The sequence below is a fragment of the Pogona vitticeps genome, chromosome 2, assembly GCF_051106095.1.
Source record: "Pogona vitticeps strain Pit_001003342236 chromosome 2, PviZW2.1, whole genome shotgun sequence".
NCBI classification, from domain to species: domain Eukaryota; kingdom Metazoa; phylum Chordata; class Lepidosauria; order Squamata; family Agamidae; genus Pogona; species Pogona vitticeps.
This window is the reverse complement of record NC_135784.1, coordinates 157,832,557-157,855,761: the sequence shown is the minus strand read 5'-3', so window position 1 is coordinate 157,855,761 and position 23,205 is coordinate 157,832,557. Positions and strand designations below refer to the sequence as shown.

Here is a 23,205-nt window from a genome sequence, read left to right as displayed (position 1 = left end):
ACCAAAGACGGTGCACTGAAGATTATTTCCTCAAAGCATCCATCAAATACTGAACTAAATGAAGGATCTAAATGAAAAAATATCACAGTTATGTTTTTTAAAATTTGGTGGCAGAGAATTAACTATTTTAACTCTCATAAAAGTAGAGAAACCAAAATGCTGGTGGTAAAATTACAACACTGCCTTTGTGGTGAGTATGTAGAAATAACTATTCAACCATTAATATCATTAAGGTAATTTCTTGATTATGCTGAAATTTTAATACCTAAAGGAAATGAGAACTGGTGTTAATTTGACCATAACCAAAAAGAGTGGGCTGTCAAGAGTGGTGAAAGCACAAATCCCCTTTCCTTCTTCGTTTGTGTCCAAAGCAACCCCACAGTGTTTCCAGAGGGGAAGGATTGGCCAAGAAGGTACTCTTATTGCCCGGGGGATACTTGGATGTGCTCATGTTCTTCAGGAAGGCTCCTTCTGTGCCCCCCCTGCCCCCGCTCAGGACAGATGATTGATTGGCTACATCAGCCATCTGTTTGGAACATACCATACATGGTGAAATATATAGTTGGTGCAATTCTGAGAAGGGGAGAGAAATGAATAATATAAGGAATTATGGGATGTTGAAAATTATTTGTTTTGGAACATATTTCAAGATTTTAAGAACATTTCAAAGAAAATATTCAATTCAGGATGTAATTATGAAATTGAGCAAGAATTGGCTGGTTTAGTTACCTATGGATTTACAAATACATTTATGTTTATATGTTTATAATAATATATTGATGGATATACTACAATGCCTAGTGAAATTATAAATTCTCCTTATTTGTGTAGTATTCCACCATATGTTATAACAGAATTAAATATTTATTTATTTATTTAATTCTGTTATAACATATAGTGAATACTACACAAATAAGGATAATTTCTAAATATGTAACTGAAATTTAGTTAGGCTAAGTAGTACATTTCACAGAAAATCCTCTTGATTATAAGATATTTCATACTGTTCTCTTAAATCTCCAAACAATTTTTATTCAGAGGTTCAATGTAGTTTTCAAGAAGATATTCAAAGATTTTTCAAAAAAATTATTAATGCTCACCATTGGTAGTAAGAATGACAGGTCTCTTGGTGGTAGTCATGAATGTCTTTATTGCACTCAGAAATCCAACATCTTCATCAAAAATTATGTCAACCTATGGGAAGTATGAAATGTTAAGTTGCAATGCTTTTTTTTTGAAGGAATGGTGGTAAAAGGACAGAATGTTAAAAATGTATGTATACACTCAGCACTGCTGCAAAGCTGGACTGGCAGAAAAAAAACACAGTTTAGTAAAACTGTATTGCAAGTTGGTTTAGGAGACAAATCCAGTCTTCTTGATTTAAACTAGATGGAACAAAAGTCTTTCTTCTAAAGAATAGATTGTATAATTATGCCTTACCTCTTCAAAGAGGATGAGGGAAGTTGCACACTTTTTACTTGACTCTTCTTCGGTTTCCCCGTTTGTTGATTTCATCTGTACGTTTTCTCCAGAAAAACATTCCTTGTTTTCTGCATGGACAAGAAATATAGTACATTAGTAACAAAAAGGATCTCTTTTAGAGTAAGCTATAAAATATTCTCAAAATTCATTTTTTCTATGCCCACTTCAAACACAAATATCAGTATCCTACTGGTGATTTGTATCTGTTATGTTGAGAAAACCAAGAGGATCAGGTTTGGCCAAGCAGGATCATACATGGTAAAAGAACTGTACCCCAATGGCAGCAAGTGATTCATCACTTTTTGTGCCTCACTCTCTAAACTTCATTTCTGCATGTGTATGTCATCCATCTCTAATGAACAAACACATAATCTGGCATTAAAGCCAACCTCTGTTGTTTCCTTGTACTTTGTCTTCTTTCTTCTTAGGCTTGGAAGAAATTTTAAAATAGTTTGCTAGTGTTCTGGGTGCCAAAGCTTGTTCTAATCCAACTTTTCTGGGTGAAACTGGATGTTTTCTTGGAGACCACTCTTTCCTAGGAGACTTCTTTCCTGAAATATAAATATTATTTTAGTTCTAAACTTAAAGGAAAAGCTTTTGTTTTGCTCTTTCATAACATGAGTTTGGACAGTTTCCAAGAAACTAGGCTCTAAACTCTCAGCCATAATTAGCCTTAGAAATGGCTGGAATGGGTACAGAGTAGTCTTGAGGCTGGCTTAAGAAAGCCTTCGAGAGCCACTGGGGAAGCCAGTGTATGGGTGTTTTTTTGTTCCCAGAATATTGCTGTAAGTTCTGAAAGTGTATCTAAACTCTCTCAATATGCACACACTAGACATTCTTAAAAGGCTCCACTTGCTCACTTGATGTCCTGTTTGCATTCTGCTAGCCATATACAAGGAGGAAGGTGATTGCAACAGTAGCAGTGGGAGTTACCCAGCCCTGTAATTAAATGGTGCACTTGGTCAGCTGATGTATTTTGAATTCTGGAGCCCCTTGGGTGAAACTTCCAGGGGCTGACCAGAATAACATGGTTTCTACTTCAACCCAGTCTTTAGGATATCTAAGCAATCCAGCTGCACTGCAGGGCTCGGCTGGAGCCGAACGTTTTCCTATCTATCCTTCCCTCTAGTATCTAGCTCAAATGCTGGCATCCAATTTGCCATTTCTGTGGGCTAGGAAAGGGACATACCACACTGTGGGATCTGTGTTGTTACATTTAATCAACTATGTCACAACTTCACTAGAGGGAGCAGTCTGTTAGCATTTGGCCATATCCAGTTATGGGGAATGAGGCCAGCTTGTCCTTATCCTCAGGTGTTGATTCACTTGCAGGATCTGTGGGGGAGACATATAGTAGCTAATGGGCTTGGAGGCTGGCCAGGCTTGCCTTCACTATATGTGGCAGGCAATCTACTGAGTGGCCAGGCCCCCTAGTGCTGCTCAGGGTCCTGTCATCCCAGCAGGTTTCTCTTAGTAGCCAGGCTGGGTGTTGGGTCATTGGTGCACATTTGGGCCAGTGAATGCCTGGATCCAGGACGTATGCTCTGCCAATTATGGCCACTTAATTTCCAACTAACCATGTGCATGGCATGTTTTATTCTGAGGTTTTGTAGCAATCAGACATGCTGTCTGAGTCTGCAACAGGACGTTATGAAATAGTGCTAGTACATTAAGAAAACAAGTTCTGTGTCCCTTATCTGGCACAGTCAGGTGCACTGCTATCTCTTCACATCCAAGGAGTACATACTTTCCAAGTACCTATGTTGCCAAGTGGTGTTGGAAGTAACACTCTGGGGTATCTGTCAGCAGTAACACCTCTACTACAGACAAAGTATGTGCAGGCAAAAATGAGCTGTAATATGGTAATCAAGCAGCTTCACCTTGTTACAGGCAGGACTGTTTCTTCCAGCACTGCCCATTGCTTGCCTCCTACCAGGAATGGCTTGGGACAGAGGATGTGAGATAAGAATGAAGAGGGAGGATGTTCTTGTACTACCACTATATGTGGCAACCATAATTATAAAGTCTGTATCCCTTTTCTGTGGAGTCCACAGCTCTTTTACTTTTTATTTATTGTCATCAATAATGAAATTGCTTTTTACTGCTCTACAGATAAAACGAGGAAGCACTTTACTTACTCGGTGACTTATTGCTACTGTAACTGTTAAAGAAGCATGGCTTATGAGCGTTCACACCTTGTTTGTCCACTTGATGAGATTGAGTAGCTTCCTTTAGCTGAGAAAGAATTTGCCTTCCATTGCGCTGGCAAGAAGCATTAACTTCAAATATCTATAAGAATGTCATAAGAATTATTTTGTTAATAAGAAAATTATTTAAAATTCCAAACGTATTAGAGCAGCAACATAGGACCAACCTTGAAGCCAAGCTCCTGTGCACAAGCATAAACTGCTGCAGTCTTCCCTGTGCCTGGAGGGCCAACGAGCAGCATAGTGTTGCACAGAACATTCTCCTCTTCACTGTCTGATTCACCATCTTTAAAATCCAAGCTGTCTGAGGATTCTACAAAGTCAGATCAAAGTAAATACCAGGACTATGGAAAACCAGAATAGTTCTTACAAACGAGGTAGAGTTGGTTTTACTCTCTATCTTAGCCTTCCCTTCTGCTACAAAATCAACTTAAATTGGCTTATAAATAATAAAGAAATAATAGAATAATGGAGTCAGAAGGAGCCTTTCAGTCCATCAAGTCCAACCCCATGCTCAATGGAGGAATCTAAATCAAAACAAACAACACTGATGAAATAAAATTCAGAACAATCTTACTTTAAAATCTATAATCCCCTTGTGAGCTGTGATTGTGCTCTCAAGAGCTCCTGTTAAACTCATAATCATTTCATATTATTTTAGCCAATTATTTTACACACTGAAGATAGATTTCAAAGTACCTTGCTGACTGTCACTCTTTTCTTCTTTTTGGCTTTTGTTTGTTTCCCAGTCAGCTCTTTTCTTCCATTCACAAAGCCACCTAAAAATAAAGACATCAGACTGTTTTGGTGCATGTTTACGTGTATGTCCTCTGTGTGTATCTACATAATAAAGGTTTATAGAAGAATGTAATCTAAATTGCGGTCTTTCCATCTGAACACCAGAGATGGGCTGAAGAAGATAGTAGACATGAAAGAAAGAAAACTATCTCTGGTAAAGACCTCAAGTCAAGTGTTTCTTAAACTTGAGGGCCAAAATCCTATAAAACAGCTATGTGCAGAAGGGCAATAACACATTTCCCCACCAACTACCTCTTCTACACATGACTGGTTGTGCAACTGGCTGCATGCCCCAATTTCACAAAGAGTACATGACCAGCTGTGCAAAAGAGAGACTTACCAGAAGGAGAACATTTAGTAAATCACATAAAGTTGGGGGCGTATGTGAACAGGATTCTACCAGGGATTTTCAAAATAATGTTTAGGTCTTTCCCAAAGTGCTCATGCAGCCAACAAAATCACAGTTACTGAGCAGATGCAGATTAATACTGTTAAATTGGTGACTGTTCTTAAAGGGTAGGCAACAGGTCATCTACTCAAGCACTCCTCCTGGTTAGCATTAACCAGGAGTGATGGGACTTTGTAGTTTTTAGGAGTCCCACTCCCACAGCTCAGGCAGAACACACCAAGGTAGAATTTTAAAAGTAAGAGCTCAACGGCAAAGTTTCAGAGCAACCCTTCCTGCCTCCACGCTCTTCCAAGACCACTTCTGCTTTGAAAAACAAGGCACTGTGCGAGTCCCAAGGCTATCTAGAATTTGCAGAGTTTAATGGTAGGGGTAGTTTCATCAGAAGCACCCTCTACTGAGCCTAATGAGTGTTGCACTTCCTTTCCATGTACCTTTGTGAGTCCTAGATAGCCTTGGAACTCTCACAGTGCAGCTTCCTTGCTTCTGGCTTGGGAAGAGAATGGAAGTAGGAAGGGCTGCCCTGAAGCCTCCTTGTTTTGGGGCTCTTAATTCTGCCATGGGTATTCTGAATGAATCCTGGGAGTGGGACTCCTAAAAAAACCCAGAGTCACATTCTGTTAACCAGAACTAGTTCTAACCAGGATTTGCAAACCAGCAATGTAGAAAATCAGGAAAATCTTGAGACACTCCGGTTGTTATAACAAATTATTTGTTTTTAAAAATGCAATTAATTCTAACCTGTGTAGCTTTCTAACTGATGTAGCATTGCCTATAAGTTCACTGGAGTTTTGTGGCTGATATTTTTCCGTCCAGAGCACATCTTCGTTTGTAAAACCTGCAGGCATGAGCACAGAAACATTTTTGTCCAGTTAAAGCATTTAAATTTCTCTATATAGTTACAATCACTGATGTGGATGAGAGCCCATTGGTGAGCAAAAATCAGCGTCTTTATTACTGACTATTCTCCTTGTCTATAGCTCTTCATAAACTCATCCCAAAAAGATGTTCCCAGAAAGAGACCTACAAGACCAGATTTTAAAGATACTGTATCTTGGAAGTCAACTGATGAAATTCCCTCAATTTTTGCAGATATGAATAAGACTTCTTGTTCAGCACGATCTCTGAATGCCAGCCAGTGTTTTAACTGCATTTTGAACACTACTCAGCTCTAACTGGACTCTGCTGATATATTTTTCTAAGAATTAATAGACAATTATTGTATTAATTAATAGAGAAGACTTACAGACTCTCAGTATGCTGTAATTTCACTAAGATCCATATAATAAATGCCATATTTAACACAAGAGCGATAATTCTAGACCATTTCAAAGCAGCCATTTCAGCATGGTACTCTTCCCTTATATAAATATAAGCCACAGTCTTACCACCGCAAAGATACTTAACATTTCTAAAGCATTATGGGTGGAGTGCTAGTTACCAGAGAAAGTATTAATTCCAGTGTCTTCTATTGTTATAATCCTAGATTCTTCTGTATCATCTGCATCTAATATATGGATTACGTTTCCTATGTCAGCTTGTTTTTCAGATGAAACTTTGGAAATGTTGTTCGGCACTTCAGTTTCTGCTTTTTCCATTTGTTTCCTTCGTTTGGATTTACGATCTTCAGCTTTTTGCTTCCTTTTGTTTTCTTTCTCGTTATTCATGTTCATATTTGTTGCAGAACATACTGTTTCAAATTTGTTTACTAATCAGAAAAAAACAAAATAAGCAACATGTTATAGTACTGAGCAATTTTTGGTGCTCCTTTGTTGCCAGCAGTAACTAATACTGAAGTACAGGATACAGCCACAAGGACCAACAGCCAAAGAACTGCACGCAATTCTCCACACATAGTGGGCACTTTTCAGCAGCACTCCTGCAATCCACTGTGCTCGGAAGGGGTAATTCAAAAGATCAGGGATCCCTCTAGAGCAGGGGCCCCAGAAGGGAAGAAGCTGCCGTCAGGAAAAACAACAACAACAACAACAACAACAACAACAAAGGCCAACAAATGAAAACAAAAACATAACAAACCAGGAAACCTACAACCAGAAATATATTGACTGCACAGAGCCAAGCCACCTTAGGTCATCTTTAAGTCACCATAGGTTGCGATCACATGGATTCTTATGATTAAATTTTAGTAAAAAATAAGTAATCAAGTATAAGGGGTCATATCATACTAAATGGATATGCCTAGGATTACACCTCTGCACATTTATGTGATATATGTGTTGTGATCTGTGCCGAACCAACTTATAGTGACCCTGACAGCGCTTTCAAGTGAGATATTTAAGGAGTGGTTCTGTCAGTTCCACTTTCCCAGTCAATTTCCATGGCCCAGTGGGGATTTGAACCCTGTTCTCCAGAGTCCTAGTCCATCACTCTATCCACTACATCTCACTGGGAATCCATTTACATGATACTACTGAGTAAAAGAACTGCATGTTTCAGACTGCACTGCTACACATTTACAGGGTGTCTCTGCTTATGTCTTCATCTCTATTATATATACTACCAACCTTGTTTATTATTTTCGGAAGCAGCTTGTTTTTTCACTATTAGATCAAAAAACTGTTTAACAGGAAAACAAGTATTGGAAAATTTAATCTCTTCCAACAGACAATTTGTTTGTGCTTCAGAAAAAGCTGGCTGCCATCCAGATGACTGCAAACAGAAAAAAGGAAGCATTTATATACCTAAGAAGTATTTTTGTGGACTGAAAACAGAGTTTGGTATCAAATAATACACAGATGGATCCATTCAATTTAAAAACATAAATTAAGGAGGCATAAATCACTTTGATTGTAAAGACTGATACAGGACATTTATAGTCTAGCTGATTTTTCAATAAATAATTAAGTCAGCAATGTTAGAGAATCCTGGGTTATTGCTTGTAAATGAGGTTGGTACCTATGACCAGAACTTCAGTAACCAGAATTCTCTGGTTAGAAGAAAAAGAAGAAGAAAAATTAGCATTCTATCTTAACAAGGAGCAGTTCCTACATGCAACAGAAGCCAAGCAGGAGCAACTGGGCAGCATACACCTCTTTCTGAATGATAAGCCAATATTCTCCAGTTATGTGCAAATGAGACCAATATGAACTGAAAATCACTATGGCAAGGATGAATGCAAAGTACTAACCACAGCTGAAGAACCAGTGCTACAAGGTTGTGATTTTGAAACTGTAAATTCACCAAGTGAAAAGGTGAGTTTTCTAACATCTGTTATTCCACAATTTTCTTGTCTTAAATTAGTCAAGAGAGAACATGAGGGTGACATCAACTTCCACATCAAGCATCCTAGAAACGAAGGGGGGGGGGGAAACAACAGTAGTGAGTTTTAGAAAAATTGTGAGAGAATTAAAGGAGAAGAGATTATTCGTTCTTTCCAAACATCTCTTTGGTGATTAACCAGGCAGTTTACAAAGTTTTAGAGGAATTATTGCACAAAAAGGATGTGTTGCAATCAAGAGATAGATTTGAATTGAGACACTTTACGAAGTGGTTTATGTTAACCAACCTTTCTATCACTAATCCCAATAGAAAGAAATTTGCAAATCCATTTATGCTGTTAACTCTTTCCTCCCCACATCTTTGTTTTAAAACATATGGTGTCTTTATTTTTAGGTTGTGTCCATGTAGCCTGAATGATTAAATGATTAGTTAGTGATTTTCCTGAAGTTATCTCTAGAAGAGGAAACATATTAGTCCCATCACCCAATACGCTTTAAAAAAGAACTTTTAGCATATGACTCCCCACATATGAGCAGGAAAGGGCAGAGGGAAAAAGGAAATGATCCTACTAAATTTTTACACAGGTGTAATGTGATTGGCATAAATCCCATTGGTGAATTCTTACATGTTAAAAAGTTAGTACAGAAATTTGCTGTTGTGTATCAAGTTATGCAAACCAGCACACAGCAGCTAATGCTTATACTAATTTCTTAACCTGCTGCAATTTGCCAATGGGTTTTTGTGCTGACAGCATTAGGCCAGTGTCTACTTTGCCCCTAGTGCCTTTCATATGAAAGAAGACTTGTTCCCTTAGAAAAGCTTTGTGTTCCTTCCAAGCAAGAAGCAATCGTTCTTAGCCAAGGTGTAATATTAAATATATTGTTTAGTGTTGTCTACTCTAACATTCCTCTAAACTTAAAACCATCAAAGCCCTTGTTTTGCTCCTGAAGTGGGAAAAAAGTGAGCAAACTTCATTTAAAGATGAAAGTTCTAATAACTTCAGGTCAATACTCACCAGCATCCTTCTGCTGCACATGGACTACTGTTTGAAAACAGGAATTAGCTGCAAAACATGCTTCCAATGCTGATGCCTTCTTTGCAATTTGCCTTTTTAAAGACTCTGGCAAACCACTCATTAAAAAATCACGTTTTTCTTTGAATTGTTTGTCATCCTGAGAATTTTCAGAACCACCTTCACTAATATAAACAACACACAAACCCAACTAAGTTTCAATATATATAATATACATTCCAAACATCAGTTTGCACAGTATATTCAGGAGAATGCAAGTTCTTAAAGCAGGGTTCTCAATGGGAAGATCACATTAATGTGAAACAAATTTTTGTGGTAATAGTTCAGTGAGTTGGAGTTGCTGGCTGTGGATCACAGGACCAGAAGATTGAATCCCCACTATTTCTTGGAAGGGAACTAGCCAAGTTCACCTCGAGTATGTGTGGCTGATCGGCTTACATGCTCTGTCATCTATGCAGCCTTAGGCAAACTGCAAAGGTCCAGAGCACCATGAGAAGAAAAGGCTGATAAACCACTTTTGAGTACTTTGCACTTAGAAAATCTTGGTAGTAGCACCAGAAGTCAAAATCAACTTGATGCACCTTAAAAAAGATTGTTCAGAAAGACTAGACGCCCAAAATTATTAATGTATTTGTGCAATGTCTAGCTGTAGATGAGTATCAAGTGCATTCTAAGTACACACTCAGCTTGTGAGGGCAACTGTGAGGGAAAAAGAGGCCAAGGCCACAAAAATTACTTGCATATCTAGATATACAGAATTCCCATAAATACAAGATTTCCCAACAAAGTAGTCAACTTCAAACTAGTTCCCTAAAATATCCCTTAAGCAACTCTATTCTGTGTAGTTTATTATGGAAATAATTTTTTAAAGTTTACAAATGTTCTTAATGTCTATTAAATGCTAAACCAAAAAACCACTCCTTTTTAATACAGTGGTGCCCCGCTTAACGACGTTAATTGGTTCCAAAAAATATTGCTATGGGAAAACATCGCTAAGCGAAACACCATTTCCCATAGGAATGCATTGAAAACCGGATAATCCGTTCCAATGGGAACAGATTACCGTCCTTAAGTGAAAATCGCCATAGGAAACATTGCTAAACGAAACGCGGTTCCCCCATTGGAATGCATTGAAGCCTATTCAATGCATTTCAATGGTTTTGACAGGTCCGTTTTCGCTACAGTATTTTTAAAGTGTTTTAAAATGTTCAAAAACTGTTTTAAATGCTTGGAATCATTAGCGCACCTTGTAAAACCTTTGCAAACTTAATTTGGCTTTGTTCTGACTCTTCATTAATTTTTGGTGAATTTCCCCCCCCCCATTGAAATGCAATAAATAGGTTTCAATGCATTTCAATGGTTTTGACAGGTCCATTTTCGCTATTTTTAAAGTGTCTTAAAATGTTCAAAAACTGTTTTAAATGCTTGGAATCGTTAGTGCACCTTGTAAAACCTTTGCAGAATTAATTTGGCTTTGTTCTGACTCTTCGTTAATTTTTGGTGAATTTTTTCCCCCATTGGAATGCATTGAACTGTAGGTTTGACAGCTGTGATGTCATCAATGATGTCAAAAAGGGTATTTTTCTCTTCATCCCTGGCCAGTGGACAAAACTTGTAGATTGTGGCAAAATGAAGTAAATAGTAACCATATTTCCAGTTATCCACTGAAAGTGATGTTGCATTTGTTATGTGGTTTCTACTACTTTCTAACGTTCCTGTCCAATCTCTAATGGACCTTACCTGCTTTCATCAAAAATGATAATTGCTTCATCTTTAGGCTTCTGAAGTTTTTTCTTCACAAATGAAAACACTTCCTCTTTCGCTTTAAAAATATTATATCACTTGATTAGTACTGAATTATGTACAGACAATAATAGAATCCTAGCACTAACATTTTTACTTAATCATAAACCATTGACTGAATGTTGTTCTTCAGATTCTCAAATTATTATTTCAAATAAATATATTCATTCCCCTCATAATGTAATAGCTCTACAAATTTTAACTGAATTAGATGTACCAATCCTGTTTCCATGGTTCTAAATTAAACATAGGCATAACTCCGATCTTAGTCCTGACTAGAGGAGTCTCACTGAAACAACAGAACTTAGATAAGTCTAAACTTGCTAAACCTTTGATTCAAGGGACTAACCTGTGGGCTTAGGCCGCAGTTAAACCTTCCAGCTCCTGGAAAGTTATGCTTAAAACATAATTCATTACATTAGATCCCATTTAACAACTCACTAGTTTCAATATATAGCATGGTTATACATTCCAAACAACAGTGGTTTGCATAATGTTTTCAGGAAAATCAAAAATTATTTTGAAGGAATGCAATATTATATATCTGCTACATATCTTTTAAAAAACCCAATTAGACACCATTTAGTAACGTAAAAACATGGATCTGGAAGTTGAGTCATGGCAACTGGACTTCTTTCTTGTTAGGTTGAAGTGTTTCGCTATTCATCCAAGTAGCTTCCTCAGTCTGAGGAGAGAGCCATGACTCAAATTCCAGATAACCTCACCTGGATGATTGAGAATCTTCAGAGGTAAAACATGGACTAAATTTTGAAATTTTCCCGCTTCTCCCATTAGGGAGTAAATCTCCTCAAACATTGCCATTTCCTAATATTCCAAAAGTAAAATGTTACTTCCAAGCTATTATAATGAGCATGTTCCCTTAGGTTCAAGTGACCCTTAATTCTTTTTTTTTTTAACTTTATATTATTGTGTAGAATTAGAGTCCACTGCTCACCACTGAGCAATTTTTAAAAAATGGTTTTTCATGTTTAACTTTGAAAATGCATTCTCTCACCAGTTAAGGTGCTTGCATCTTTGTTTGAGATACACCAATGTAAGCATGATTCCATGCGAAGTACATGAACCTACACTAAGAATATGCTTTCTGTTGAGATGTCACTTTTCTTTCATTCTCTTCCTCGTACATATAACTTTTTGCCATTTCTTCACTGTCATTCCCACTTCAGTGAAGAGGGTTTTCTGCCTTACATGGAAAAGTCTCCTGAGAGTACACACTCTAGATTAGGGGTCACCAACCCCCAGTCCACGATCTGGCACCGGTCCGTGGCCTAAGCAGGACCGGACCACGGACACAGATCTCCTCTCCCCCCCCCATGAACGTGCCACACCCCCCCAAGTGCAACACACTCCCCACATCCCCCATGATTGGGAAAAGGTTGGGGACCACTGCTCTAGAAGATCTGGAGATCTGTTATTTATTATTTATTTATTTATTGGACTTATATACCGCCCCATAGCGCTACAAGCACTCTCCGGGCGGTTTACAATTTTAATTATAAAGGCTACACATTGCCCCCCCCCAGCAAGCTGGGTACTCATTTTACCGACCTCGGAAGGATGGAAGGCTGAGTCAACCTTGAGCCGGCTACCTGGGATTTGAACCCCAGGTCGTGAGCACAGTTTTAGCTGCAGTACAGCGTTTTAACCACTGCGCCACGAGGCTATCAAATATCCTGTCTCTTCAAACTTACAGGGGGATGATCTTATCAGAACTGAGGGCCATTTTTTTCAGATTTGCTGAGTCACACTCCCAAAGAGGAGGAATGTTATTGAAGAGCCTAATTTATGCATTATTCTTAGAAATATTGCTACAATAGGTCAAAAATGGTTTTGAAAAGTTTTTAAATTGAAAAAGCCTCCTCTATTAGACAATTTTCTATAAAAACTGGAACAGGAGGCACTTCAACAACAAAACCTGGCAAACTTACTCCCACAATGTCTGGAGGGCATTAGGGGATTTTATGAGCAAAAAGGGTTTTCTTCAAAAAAATTAAATTTCAGGGGTGGGAGCTACTAAATCATCTTTGGAAGCTACAACTTGGTCTGTAAGCCACAGTTTGTCAATCCATACTTTAAATGTTTATGAAATGCAGCCACATGTTTGCTCTAGCGAGTGGAGCTAAAGGGCATGGTTTCACCCTTTCCCCATTTGCCTTATCAAAATCGTGTGTATATGTCCAAATATATATGCTCCTTTGGGATAAAAACCTACTCATGCCTGTAAGGGTTTTTTTTTCCTAAAGATATATGGAAATTTGGTATGTGAGTGTGTATGGAATTTTTCTTTGGAAAATGGTGGAGAGAAAAAAATCCCATTAAAATCTCTCCTCTTGATTTATATGTCTTTAGGGACATATAGAAAAAGTCAGGAAATCATCAAAATTCTCCTTCCCTTAATTGTTTGCAGAACTTTATAGAAGTATATAAAAATTCAGGAAATCTAATCATGGATTCCAGCGTCTTATCTGGCCCAAGGACACTTGCTCTTGAGTCACAACACTGTACTAAAATGCTTTATCAAGACTTTAAAATGTTGCCTGCTTCCTCCTATTAATAGACGTTTTTGCATCAGCTCTATACCCTTAATGACAAAGGCTTATAATACAGTAAATTGTCAGAATAAGACAAAACTAAAACTGGTTATTTATAAGCGGTTGCTAGATAGAGGTGGCTGCAAGAAACATTGTACTGTATTCTGTAAATGGCACATCCCAAATGTTCTTTCTGAAACCCTGGACCTAAACATATACAGAGTTTAAAACAATAATTTACTTTCTTACAGTATTAACATTATGATAAAATTGTTTGCTCTTTGTTAAAAGCAGTTACATGAAATACTGTATATGTATTCTTCCATTCACGCTCCTCTGAACTAAACAAATGAACTATGTTCTACAATGGAAACAGAAAACTGAGTCAGAGAGTATAACTATAATTACAGTACTTAAAATCATTTGACTAATACCATTTGGTTTCTTAGTAGACTTCACAGTTCCAGCCTTTTTGCCCAAAACATCATTCAGACTTTGAAGGGACTTTTGTTTGTTCACATTTCCTAAAACAGTGATATGGCTTGTATTTGAATCCAGGATCACTGAATCCTAAACATAAACAGAGTAATAAAAATATTATGAAATAAGAATACTGCTATCAGTCATACATTTTCCTCTCACTGACTTTTCCCACTACATAGATAGGTAGAAGGAGCCAATGTAAAAAAATTCTTAAGAGTTATACAATTTTACTTCGAATTTTACACATGCAATGTCATATGGAAAAGTCTCTTCTCACTTCACTAGTGGATGAACAATAACCCATGCACCCTCCATGCAGTCATGGTAATTTCCCCAGACAATGAATTGAATGACAAAAGCCATGCTTACACAGAACTTCAAGTATGCATTTCCCAGAATCCTACTTGTGTCCAAATGAGATTTCATAATTTACTGCAACTAATTGCTGAGGACACTTCTCAGTCACAAACCAAGTCAAGCATCCAACTGCACAAGTGACATGTGCCTGGCACCTCATCATTCAATCACCACACATTATTCAAGCCTTACACAAACACCAGAGAATTCCAGCCAACATAACCTAGCAGATACTTGGGCTGGGTTCTAATGTGCCTACTACATTTTTGTTACAATCCATTTTAAATAAATACTCATATCTTCTTACGCCTTTCCATATTACATGAAATTTAAAATGACCCTATGCAAAGAATACATGGGAGTTGAAAGACTTAGTCCTGAGATGGATGCTGAATTCAGTGGAATTCTGTGTTAAATTCACATTGTAAAAACTGTATTCCATCAGACTCTGCTTCCCATGTGGCTAAACTGCTAGCCAGTTTACTGTGTGAGCCAGATGCAGACTGAGCAATACATAGCACATTAAACTACAACAGAAGTACCGTAGCTAATAATCACATCATCCTTTCTAAGGGCTACTACCAAAAGTGTAAATAGACATTAAAAATTTCCTGCTCATCTTTAATTTAGAATGGCTTGACTTTCATAACCCAAGGAATCCTTATTTATAGAACCACAAATATCTAAACATTTCTATATGCGTCTATGAATGTTTGAAAACATAACTGAAAATTGACAAGTAATCTAAAATTGATTATCCATATTCACTGATGCATGTCCCAAAAAATAAAGAGATCTGTTTTTCTGTTCACTCATTTGTTAATTCATAAGATGAATCTGGAATTGTCAGCCTTTATAGATGTATGTTGACTTTCACAAACATTTTAAAATTTGCTGTAATATTTAAACTGTAACATCCATATGAAGGATGGAAAATTGCTTAAGCAAATTCTTTCCAAAAGCAGAAAAGATTCCATCTGTCACCTGAACTTACTTCTGTATTCTGTAATTTTTTCTGTTCAGCAATAGCCTGTTGTCTAGATGAGCGTCTCAAAGGAACATGTAATGTTTCATCAACAAGCCTTGCTGCTCTGTTTTTTTGTACAGCCTTTGCCTTCTCAACCAATTTCTTTGCTTTGGATATATTACTAGAGGTAGTATTCAACTGCTGTGAAATTAGAAGTGATCATTAGTGGACAACAAAATTGCAGACACAAATTCTTGCTTGGACCTAAGGATGCTTCTGCAGAAGTAAAAAGCAGAAGTTTAGCCCCATGTTTTTGCCCTGTCCCCCTACCTGTCCAACAAACCCCAGAAACTGATTCTGATGGTTGGGAAACAATAAAGAAACCAGTACAGGATTTTATACAGGATGCTGTAGCAGGTAAGGGAAAATGGAAAAGAAACCAAGCTCCCCATCCTGAACAAGCAGAAGTGCATTCTACTCACACAACATTTCATGTGGGTGAATTTGCACAATACGTCAAGGATCTGTGGAAATCCTAGGCTGTTTTGTATATGTGTGCTAATGCATGTTGCCTGATGGCTGCCACTGGCAACTTGTCAGGTCTGCTTTATATTTTAATCATGCGCCAGATATATCAAAAAGCTTTTCAGATAGTACTTTCTTCTCAAAACCCAAAAGTACAGCAAAATCAAAAGGGGTCGAAGAACTGCCCTTCACAGACATCCCATTCATTTATGCAAGTGTAATGTTAGAGAATCCAATACTATAAAGCAGCACTTGGCATATAAATCATGAAGATGGCATTGCCTAATCTGAATATTATTAGTTACTGCAAGAAGGATGGAAAGGGGATATTATCAAGTTTATAAAAGTTACAAGGGTATTATTTCAACAGCTACTTCTTGTTAAAATTAAACACGCTAAACATTGTCCAAAGGTTACAACAATTTTCCACACATGAAATACTTCAATCTACCACACCATTTTATTATTATGTTTTTCAAGGCAAGACTTCATTATAGTTCTGATTTCTTCAGTAAAATACCTTTGCACTCTGTTGCATAAATCTTTCAAATGTACAAATTCGGGTGAATTTCATCCTGGATAAGAAAAAAAATCCCAGTTAATATAAGTTTTTTAAAAGATGCTTTTGTCCTGTGTTGGACAATATGACAAATCACATTTAGAATTCCTGTTCCCAGCTTTAGGCACTAAAACCAAAGTTTCTTTCACTCTAGAAATAATTTTAAAAAACTTACCTTATTGGGCTTTTTGAATCAAATGGTTCAGTAATCATCTCAGCTTTATACAAATCACTTTTACTAAAGGCCTTATTGTATGCTTTTGGAGTGGAGGTTTGTACAGAGCCAGCATGTGATGCATTTTCTGAAATTCTTGATTTTTCTGGAGTACTATAAATGGAATTTTGGCTTTTCTTTTGTCGTGGACTTCTTCTCAGTTTACTATTTTTTTGAGGCAATTTGCTTTGTATTTCTCTTGACGTTCTGGTCTTAATCTGACCATTAGTGTCATTGTTCTGGTTTTCAACTTTATTTAAATCTTGCCGCTTTGTTTTCTGTACCATCTTTTCCCTCTTGAGCTTGTTGTTTCTTACTCTGGTACTGCCATTTTTTCCAGCATTAGAACAGGAATCATTCCCAGCATCAATACCTGACACTTCACTGTCTGTCCTTTTATTAGAAACATCTTCACATTCTTCCATTTCCAGTTTGCATTTTGAAGATTTTTCTCCTGCTTCCTTTAGTTTACCAAGTCCTTTCCTAGCTCCAGCTTTTATTGTATCAGATTCTGGTTGTTTAAAAGCTTTCATAAACTGGTACCTTTCTTCTGCAGTGCATTTTGACTTTGCAGTCTCTGAACCAGAAGTTTCCAGTACAGCCAGCTCTAACTCTTCTTCAGCTATCACCACATTAGATTTGCGTTTCTGAGTCATTGGCTCAGTGCACTCTGCCTCAGAGGCTGATGGGCTGCTTTGTCTTTTAGTTTCTTTCGATTTTTGCTTCAAAAATATAGAAGCTATTTTCTGAGAGGAGGTAGATTTTGGAGGGACAGAATGGATTTGTGCAAGAACAGTTACTTTCTTAAGTGCTAGCTGATGAGCATCTTGGAAACTGGCTGCTTCATCAGGTACAGTGGAAATATCTGATGTCTGTGCTTTGCGGATTTGATCAATTTTATTTTCTCCTTGGCTTTTTAGAAAATCTTCAAATGATACAGTTACAGTATTGTCACTTAACTGTGGTGTCTCCTGTGGAGTAGTCTCATGATCCTGAATATTTACTAAGCTTTTATTTCCAGAGTCACTAGTAGATGCAAGCTGTTTGTCATTAACCACTTTCTCTTGATCCTTCTGTTCTGTTTCATTAATAAAATTTTCAGACAGGTCAATTTCATCTTTATATTTCCTTTTCTTTGGTCTTTTAACATTATTCTTTACTGTTCCTCCTTCTATCTCCACTTTTCCTTTTTCCTTTTTGGTGGTCACTGTTTTGAAGTGGGAATTGCTGCACATGTTTAACATCTCATCCTTGTTTGTAGATACATGTAATGTAGGAACGCTCTGGCCAACAGGTTCTTCTTCCAATGGACTGGGCATTTCTCTGTTAACACTATTCATGTCTCTAACAAGGTCATGCTCAATAATTTTCACATCTTTTAATTTATTATTTAAATTAAATCTTTTCCCTTTCCTCTTAAGCCTTGACAAAGTCTTTGAAGAATTTTCTAAAGATGAACTATTTATGTTGCTTTCCTTCTGCATCACAGGTGAAGCAATCTTCTCATTGGTAGGGGATGTTTTTTTAAAATAATCTAATAGATTGTTGGACTTCGGGGGTGACAACATTCTATCAACATTTTTTCCTAATGGTGAAAAATATTTTGTAATGGCTTTTATAGAAGGATCATCTTCTTTTCGTTTTTTATGTGGCTAGAAAGGAAAAAAGAGTTGTTTACAAATATGAACAATTCTGTCTCTTAAGAAAGGCAAGAATATGAATGTTTAATATTTTTCTTCTTACTTATTCAGAACATAACTTTTTTAGGGTACCTATGTGCTTATTAGAAAAAAATTAGAACTTTATTTTGTTTTTGTTTTTTAAAGGGCAATGAGTCGGGGGAATATTATTTTAGTCATTTGGCCAAAATACAGAAGTAAAATAGTTTTTAATACCTTAAGGACAACAGATTTACTACAGCAAAGGCCTTCATCAAATAAAGTCTTCAAAAAGAGCCTAATGGGGCAGTGGTTAAAGTGCTATACTGCAGCCAAAACCCTGCTCATGACCTGGGGTTCAAAGGAGGCTGAATAGATGCATCACTGCTCATTATGCATAAAAGGTTAAAAAAGGGTAAAAAAAGAAAATCCTTTTGCCTTCCCCCACCAGTTTCTCTCAATAGAGCGCTTGAAAGTTGGCTCAAGGTTCACTCAGCCTTCCATGTTTCAGAGGTCAGTAAAATGAATACCTGGCTCAGGTATTGGGGCAATATGTAACCTACATAATTAACTTCTAAACTGACCAAAGAGTATTCTTGAAGGCTTTCATGGCCAGGATCTGATGGATGTTGTTGGTTTTTCGGGCTCTTTGGCCGTGTTCTGAAGGTTGTTCTTCCTAATGTTTTGCCAGTCTCTGTGGCCAGCATCTTCAGAGGACAGGAGTAGGAACTCTGTCCGTGCTCTGTCGCAGTTTGTTGGATAGTTGAGTATTTATAGCTGTGGGAACAGCTTTTGTCCTTTTCAGATTGGGTGATTATGGTGATCAGCCTGTTATTTTCTTGTGGATACAGTGGGGTCCTGACTTGAGAACTTAATCCGTATTGGAAGGTGGTTCTCAAGTCAAAAAGTTCTCAGGTCAAATCTGCATTTCCCATAGGAATACATTGAAAACCATTTGATCCGTATCGGCTCTTTTCCGTCCATAGAAACTAATGGGAAGCTGCTATTCTGCCTTCGACCACTAGAGGGGGATATTTTGTTTCTTTTTTTCTTAGGTCAAGAAAGGTTCAGGGAAGGCAGGGAAAATACAGTCCGGGCAGTACAGTACCAGGCAGTCTGAAGACTGTCTCCCAGTCCACTCTCTAAACGCTGGGAGGAGTGAGGAAGCAGACAGGCACCCTTTTCACTGGCCAACAGTTAACTGAAAGTTCAAATTTTGCACTTTCCCTGCCTCCCACGTGGGTTTTTTTCAGTTCTTAACTCAAATCTAAGTATGTAAGTCAAGTCAATATTTTCCTATGAGAGTGGTTCTTAAGTCAAAATGTTCGTAACTCGGGCCGTTCTTAAGTCAAGACCCCACTGTATATTGTTGTGATAAGGAGGAGAGAGTGACCAGAGAGTGCTTTAAGCGCTATGGAGTGGTATATAAACAACACATTTTGCTTTTGCTTCTTATGATGTGGACTCTAGTCCATGAAAGATTGTATCATAGTGATTGAAATCCAGTAGTAAGTCACAGCTAAAGTAGGCCCATTAAATCAGTGGGGATTTGGTGAGTCAACACCTATATAAAGTGCACTGATTCAATGGGCCCGCTCTAGTTGCAACCCCTTTTTAAAAACGCTTGTATTTGCTTTTAATTGGAAAGGAGTAAAAGATGCCGTAGTTCTTTTGCTTACCGGCAAAATGGTGAATGGAATTTGACAATCCTAATATAATTTATGTATCTGACAGTGGAACTGCAGACTGAGTTTGATTCCCCACAGTGCCTCCTGTGAGTAGAGCCAGCCTGTGTGGCCTTGGGCAAGCTGCCCAGTCCCAGGATGCCTCAGAATAAGGAAACGATAAACCACTTCTGTATACGGTATTCTCTATCTACGAAACCCTGAAAAGGGTCGTCATAAGTCAAAACCAAATTGATGGCATGCACTCTCACAAAATGTGACAGGGAACAACATTTGTAACTTTCAAGCGCTCTATTGAGAGAAACTGGTGGGTGAAGGCAAAAGGATTTTCTTTTTTACCTGTTTATGCATATATGAATTCTAATGAGCAGTGATGCATCTATTCAGCCTCCTTTAAAATATTTAAATCACAATCCTACCCATGTCTACTTAGACTCTAGTGTCATGAATATCAACAGCTTGCTTCCAAATATGCATGCATAGACAACATAATTAATCCAGTTGTGTCATACTCTTTCAAAATAAAACAGAACTCTCCTACATAATATATAGATATGGTACATCACAATATCATGTATGACTGGCTTCTACTCTTGCATTATAGAGTCTAGATTTATATCCTAACCCATGTGGAAAAAAGGTTAACATAACATTCTAAGAGTAAAAAGTGAAGAACTGCATACCATAATTCATTATACAATCCCAAAAAGCACAATATCAACGTAAATCCCTTTATATTACCCTAAGCACAACACAGATATCACAGGAGCCAGCATAGGCTGCTGGAAAGCTGCAGCACAAAGCTTTAGTTACACTGCTTTGGTTGGCAAAATTAATCATTTTAGTTTAAGGGCTCCATAGGACACAGTATAATTCACATGTTTCTTTAACATAGTCCAGTTAAGCTGGAAATTTTGTTTAAAGCAACTTTTCATTCATGAAGTTAAGTTCAACAAAATAATCAGCATCTTTGAACAGCAAGTGGAATAGCACATTAACACATAAGTTGGTGAGTCCACTTTATTGTTTGTTTTCAAGTCTTCAGCCATGTCAGTTACAAATTTACATAATATCTCACTTAATAAACAAAGAACTGGGCTTATAGTTGGAAAACATACATTCAGGTTCTAGACTGACCAGTTTACTCAGCTTTTCCAAAATGAACTACACCAGTGGTTCTTAACCTTTTTGAAAGAAACGCCCCCTTGAGCCATTGAGGAAGTTATCATCGCCCCCCTCCCTGCGGTAACGATATCTTTATTTATTTATTTATTTATTTATTTATTTATTTAAGACAGTTAAATCCAATGACCCCTGAAAACAAAATTAAATTCCAAGAAAATGAAATGCCCCCCAAAAAGTAACATTTAATGATTTAGTTGCAAGTGAATTTTAAGACGCAAAAAGAAATATAAAAAGGGCATAAAAACAAATGCAAGAACTAAAGTCTGAAACTAAATTAAAATTGGAGGAAAATATATATTCATGCACACTGTAAAAAGGCTGCAGCCATCTTCACAGGTTTGGCTTGCTCCAGTGCCCCCCTACCGCCCCCCTTCTGCTCCAGCGCCCCCATGCCGCCCCTTTTCGTTCTACCGCCCCCCTGAAAAATGAAATCGCCCCCTGGGGGGCATTATCGCCCACGTTAAGAACCACTGAACTACACCACAACACAATACTCAGCCACCATGACTCCAAGCCTCTCATCCCATGTCCCTTCTTTAAGGTTGAAATTATAACTTCTTACTCAGAGAAGAAGACAATAAAAGCATTTATATAAAACGTGGCTGTATTGTTGAGTGGGCTTAAAATAGTGGAAACACTGCCCAATGAATCTGGTCCATACAAAGAATATGGGGAATAATTACAAACCAATAGTATTTTAAGGTCTCCCCCCAACAATGTCTATTTAAAAACCCTGGGAACTAAGGTAAAACAAAGTGGCTATTCCCTTTTTATAACACCCAGAGCTAAAGTTTCACGAATTTCCTGGAGAGAAAGAGCACAGCTGGCCCAACCAGATTTAGCCTTCAAGGTGTAAAACTGGCATTAGCAGAGTTAAGTGTTCTCCTTTAGGCCTGCTTGGAAACAGACTTTCAAACTAAGCAGAAAGTTTCTACCACATGCCTCCTAAATCCCAACCAATCTACCAAACCAGTAAAAAGTACAAGGTCCTCACCACCATTTTAGACCGCTTCTCTGCGACTTTTTGAGAGGAAAGCATCCCCCCCACACTGCTTATCATTTAACGCAGGCGTAGGAAACAGAGAAAAAAGGACTGTTTAGCTGTAGAGAGACGAAATGAAACGGCAACCCATGAGATGCCCAGCAGTTTGCCCCACTGTGGCTTCCTTTGTGCTAAACTTTATTCATTTATTCATGGTGGCCTGAGAGGAACCCGGAGATCCTAAGTGGGGGGGGGGGGGAGAGAGAACTCTCCTACACGATGAATGGAGGATTAAGGAATGATCCACTTGCTTTTCAAATGACTCTTCTTTCCGCTGCTCCGATCTGACAGCTCTGCTTTGCCCAGGGGCGTTCGTCAGAAACTGGCTCGCCTTTCCCCCCCCCCAACACACACACACACCCCTCACAAATCCTACCCCACCAGGCTTTCCCCAACCAACCCACCCGCGAACCCCGCAAAGGGAGAAACTTCCAGGAGAGCTTCGCGCCGTCGCCTTGCCCGTTCCTCTCACCTGGAGCTCCCCGTCGGTTGGAGCTGCTGCTGCTGCAGCGGCGGCCGTCGCGACCACAGCCATTCTTCAACCCAACCAACGTCCCTCCTCGTCTAAGGGAGGCCGCAAAATGTCCCCCCCCCCACACACCAGCCGTTACGCCTTCAGAACCAGGAGGGAAGAAGAAAGGCGCCGGCCCGCCATTCCGCAGGAGGGCTGACAGGGATTCCCGCGCGCAGGACAACAATCGGCGTCAGGCTGAAAAGCGCGCGCGGGACGGATTCGGACCCGCCGTGACGGTCCGGGGGGAGGGGCGTGCTCCCCTGGAGCCCACGTGACAGGGGAGCCCAGGCCCAAATTAGGGCAGCGCCCGTGCCCCCGCGTCACGTGCCCTTCAGAGGAAACCGCCCCTCTCGCGAGGGCCACTACTGGACGCCCTCAAAAAAAATAGGAATACTGGACGCCCCTTTCTCTCCCTCCCCGAATATAGTACTTGGTTCTCTCCCTGTAAGTGCTTTTATCATTTTACCCCTTTTCAGAGGGAGGCTCTAGTTGCAG

At 38.5% G+C, this 23,205-nt stretch overlaps 1 protein-coding gene and 1 long non-coding RNA gene across 5 annotated transcripts in view; one reads left to right on the top strand and one right to left on the bottom strand.

The window, feature by feature from the left end:
* ATAD5 (ATPase family AAA domain containing 5) overlaps window positions 1-22,875 on the bottom strand; it is a 34,780-nt gene extending 11,905 nt beyond the window's left edge. Inside the window, exons 1-18 of one of the 4 annotated variants that reach the window (XM_078385165.1) lie at window positions 22,669-22,875; window positions 16,588-18,278; window positions 16,374-16,428; window positions 15,356-15,529; window positions 13,956-14,091; window positions 10,907-10,988; window positions 9,149-9,330; window positions 8,042-8,199; window positions 7,419-7,563; window positions 6,335-6,601; window positions 5,635-5,731; window positions 4,389-4,468; window positions 3,857-4,002; window positions 3,621-3,771; window positions 1,872-2,033; window positions 1,441-1,550; window positions 1,101-1,194; window positions 3-67 (exon numbers count right to left, since the gene is read on the bottom strand). In XM_078385165.1, coding sequence (XP_078241291.1) covers window positions 3-67; window positions 1,101-1,194; window positions 1,441-1,550; window positions 1,872-2,033; window positions 3,621-3,771; window positions 3,857-4,002; window positions 4,389-4,468; window positions 5,635-5,731; window positions 6,335-6,601; window positions 7,419-7,563; window positions 8,042-8,199; window positions 9,149-9,330; window positions 10,907-10,988; window positions 13,956-14,091; window positions 15,356-15,529; window positions 16,374-16,428; window positions 16,588-18,278; window positions 22,669-22,731 — 3,858 coding nt within the window. In that variant the 5' untranslated portion in view covers window positions 22,732-22,875. The remainder of the gene's footprint in view (window positions 1-2; window positions 68-1,100; window positions 1,195-1,440; window positions 1,551-1,871; window positions 2,034-3,620; window positions 3,772-3,856; window positions 4,003-4,388; window positions 4,469-5,634; window positions 5,732-6,334; window positions 6,602-7,418; window positions 7,564-8,041; window positions 8,200-9,148; window positions 9,331-10,906; window positions 10,989-13,955; window positions 14,092-15,355; window positions 15,530-16,373; window positions 16,429-16,587; window positions 18,279-22,668) is intronic. The other 3 variants (XM_020783624.3, XM_020783633.3, XM_072990951.2) reach the window with 3 other exon arrangements.
* On the top strand, window positions 11,874-12,726 carry LOC144586636 (uncharacterized). Its single transcript, XR_013541564.1, has 2 exons — window positions 11,874-12,400; window positions 12,651-12,726. It is a non-coding gene; the product is annotated as an uncharacterized LOC144586636 (long non-coding RNA).
* Window positions 22,876-23,205: the final 330 nt, after the last annotated feature.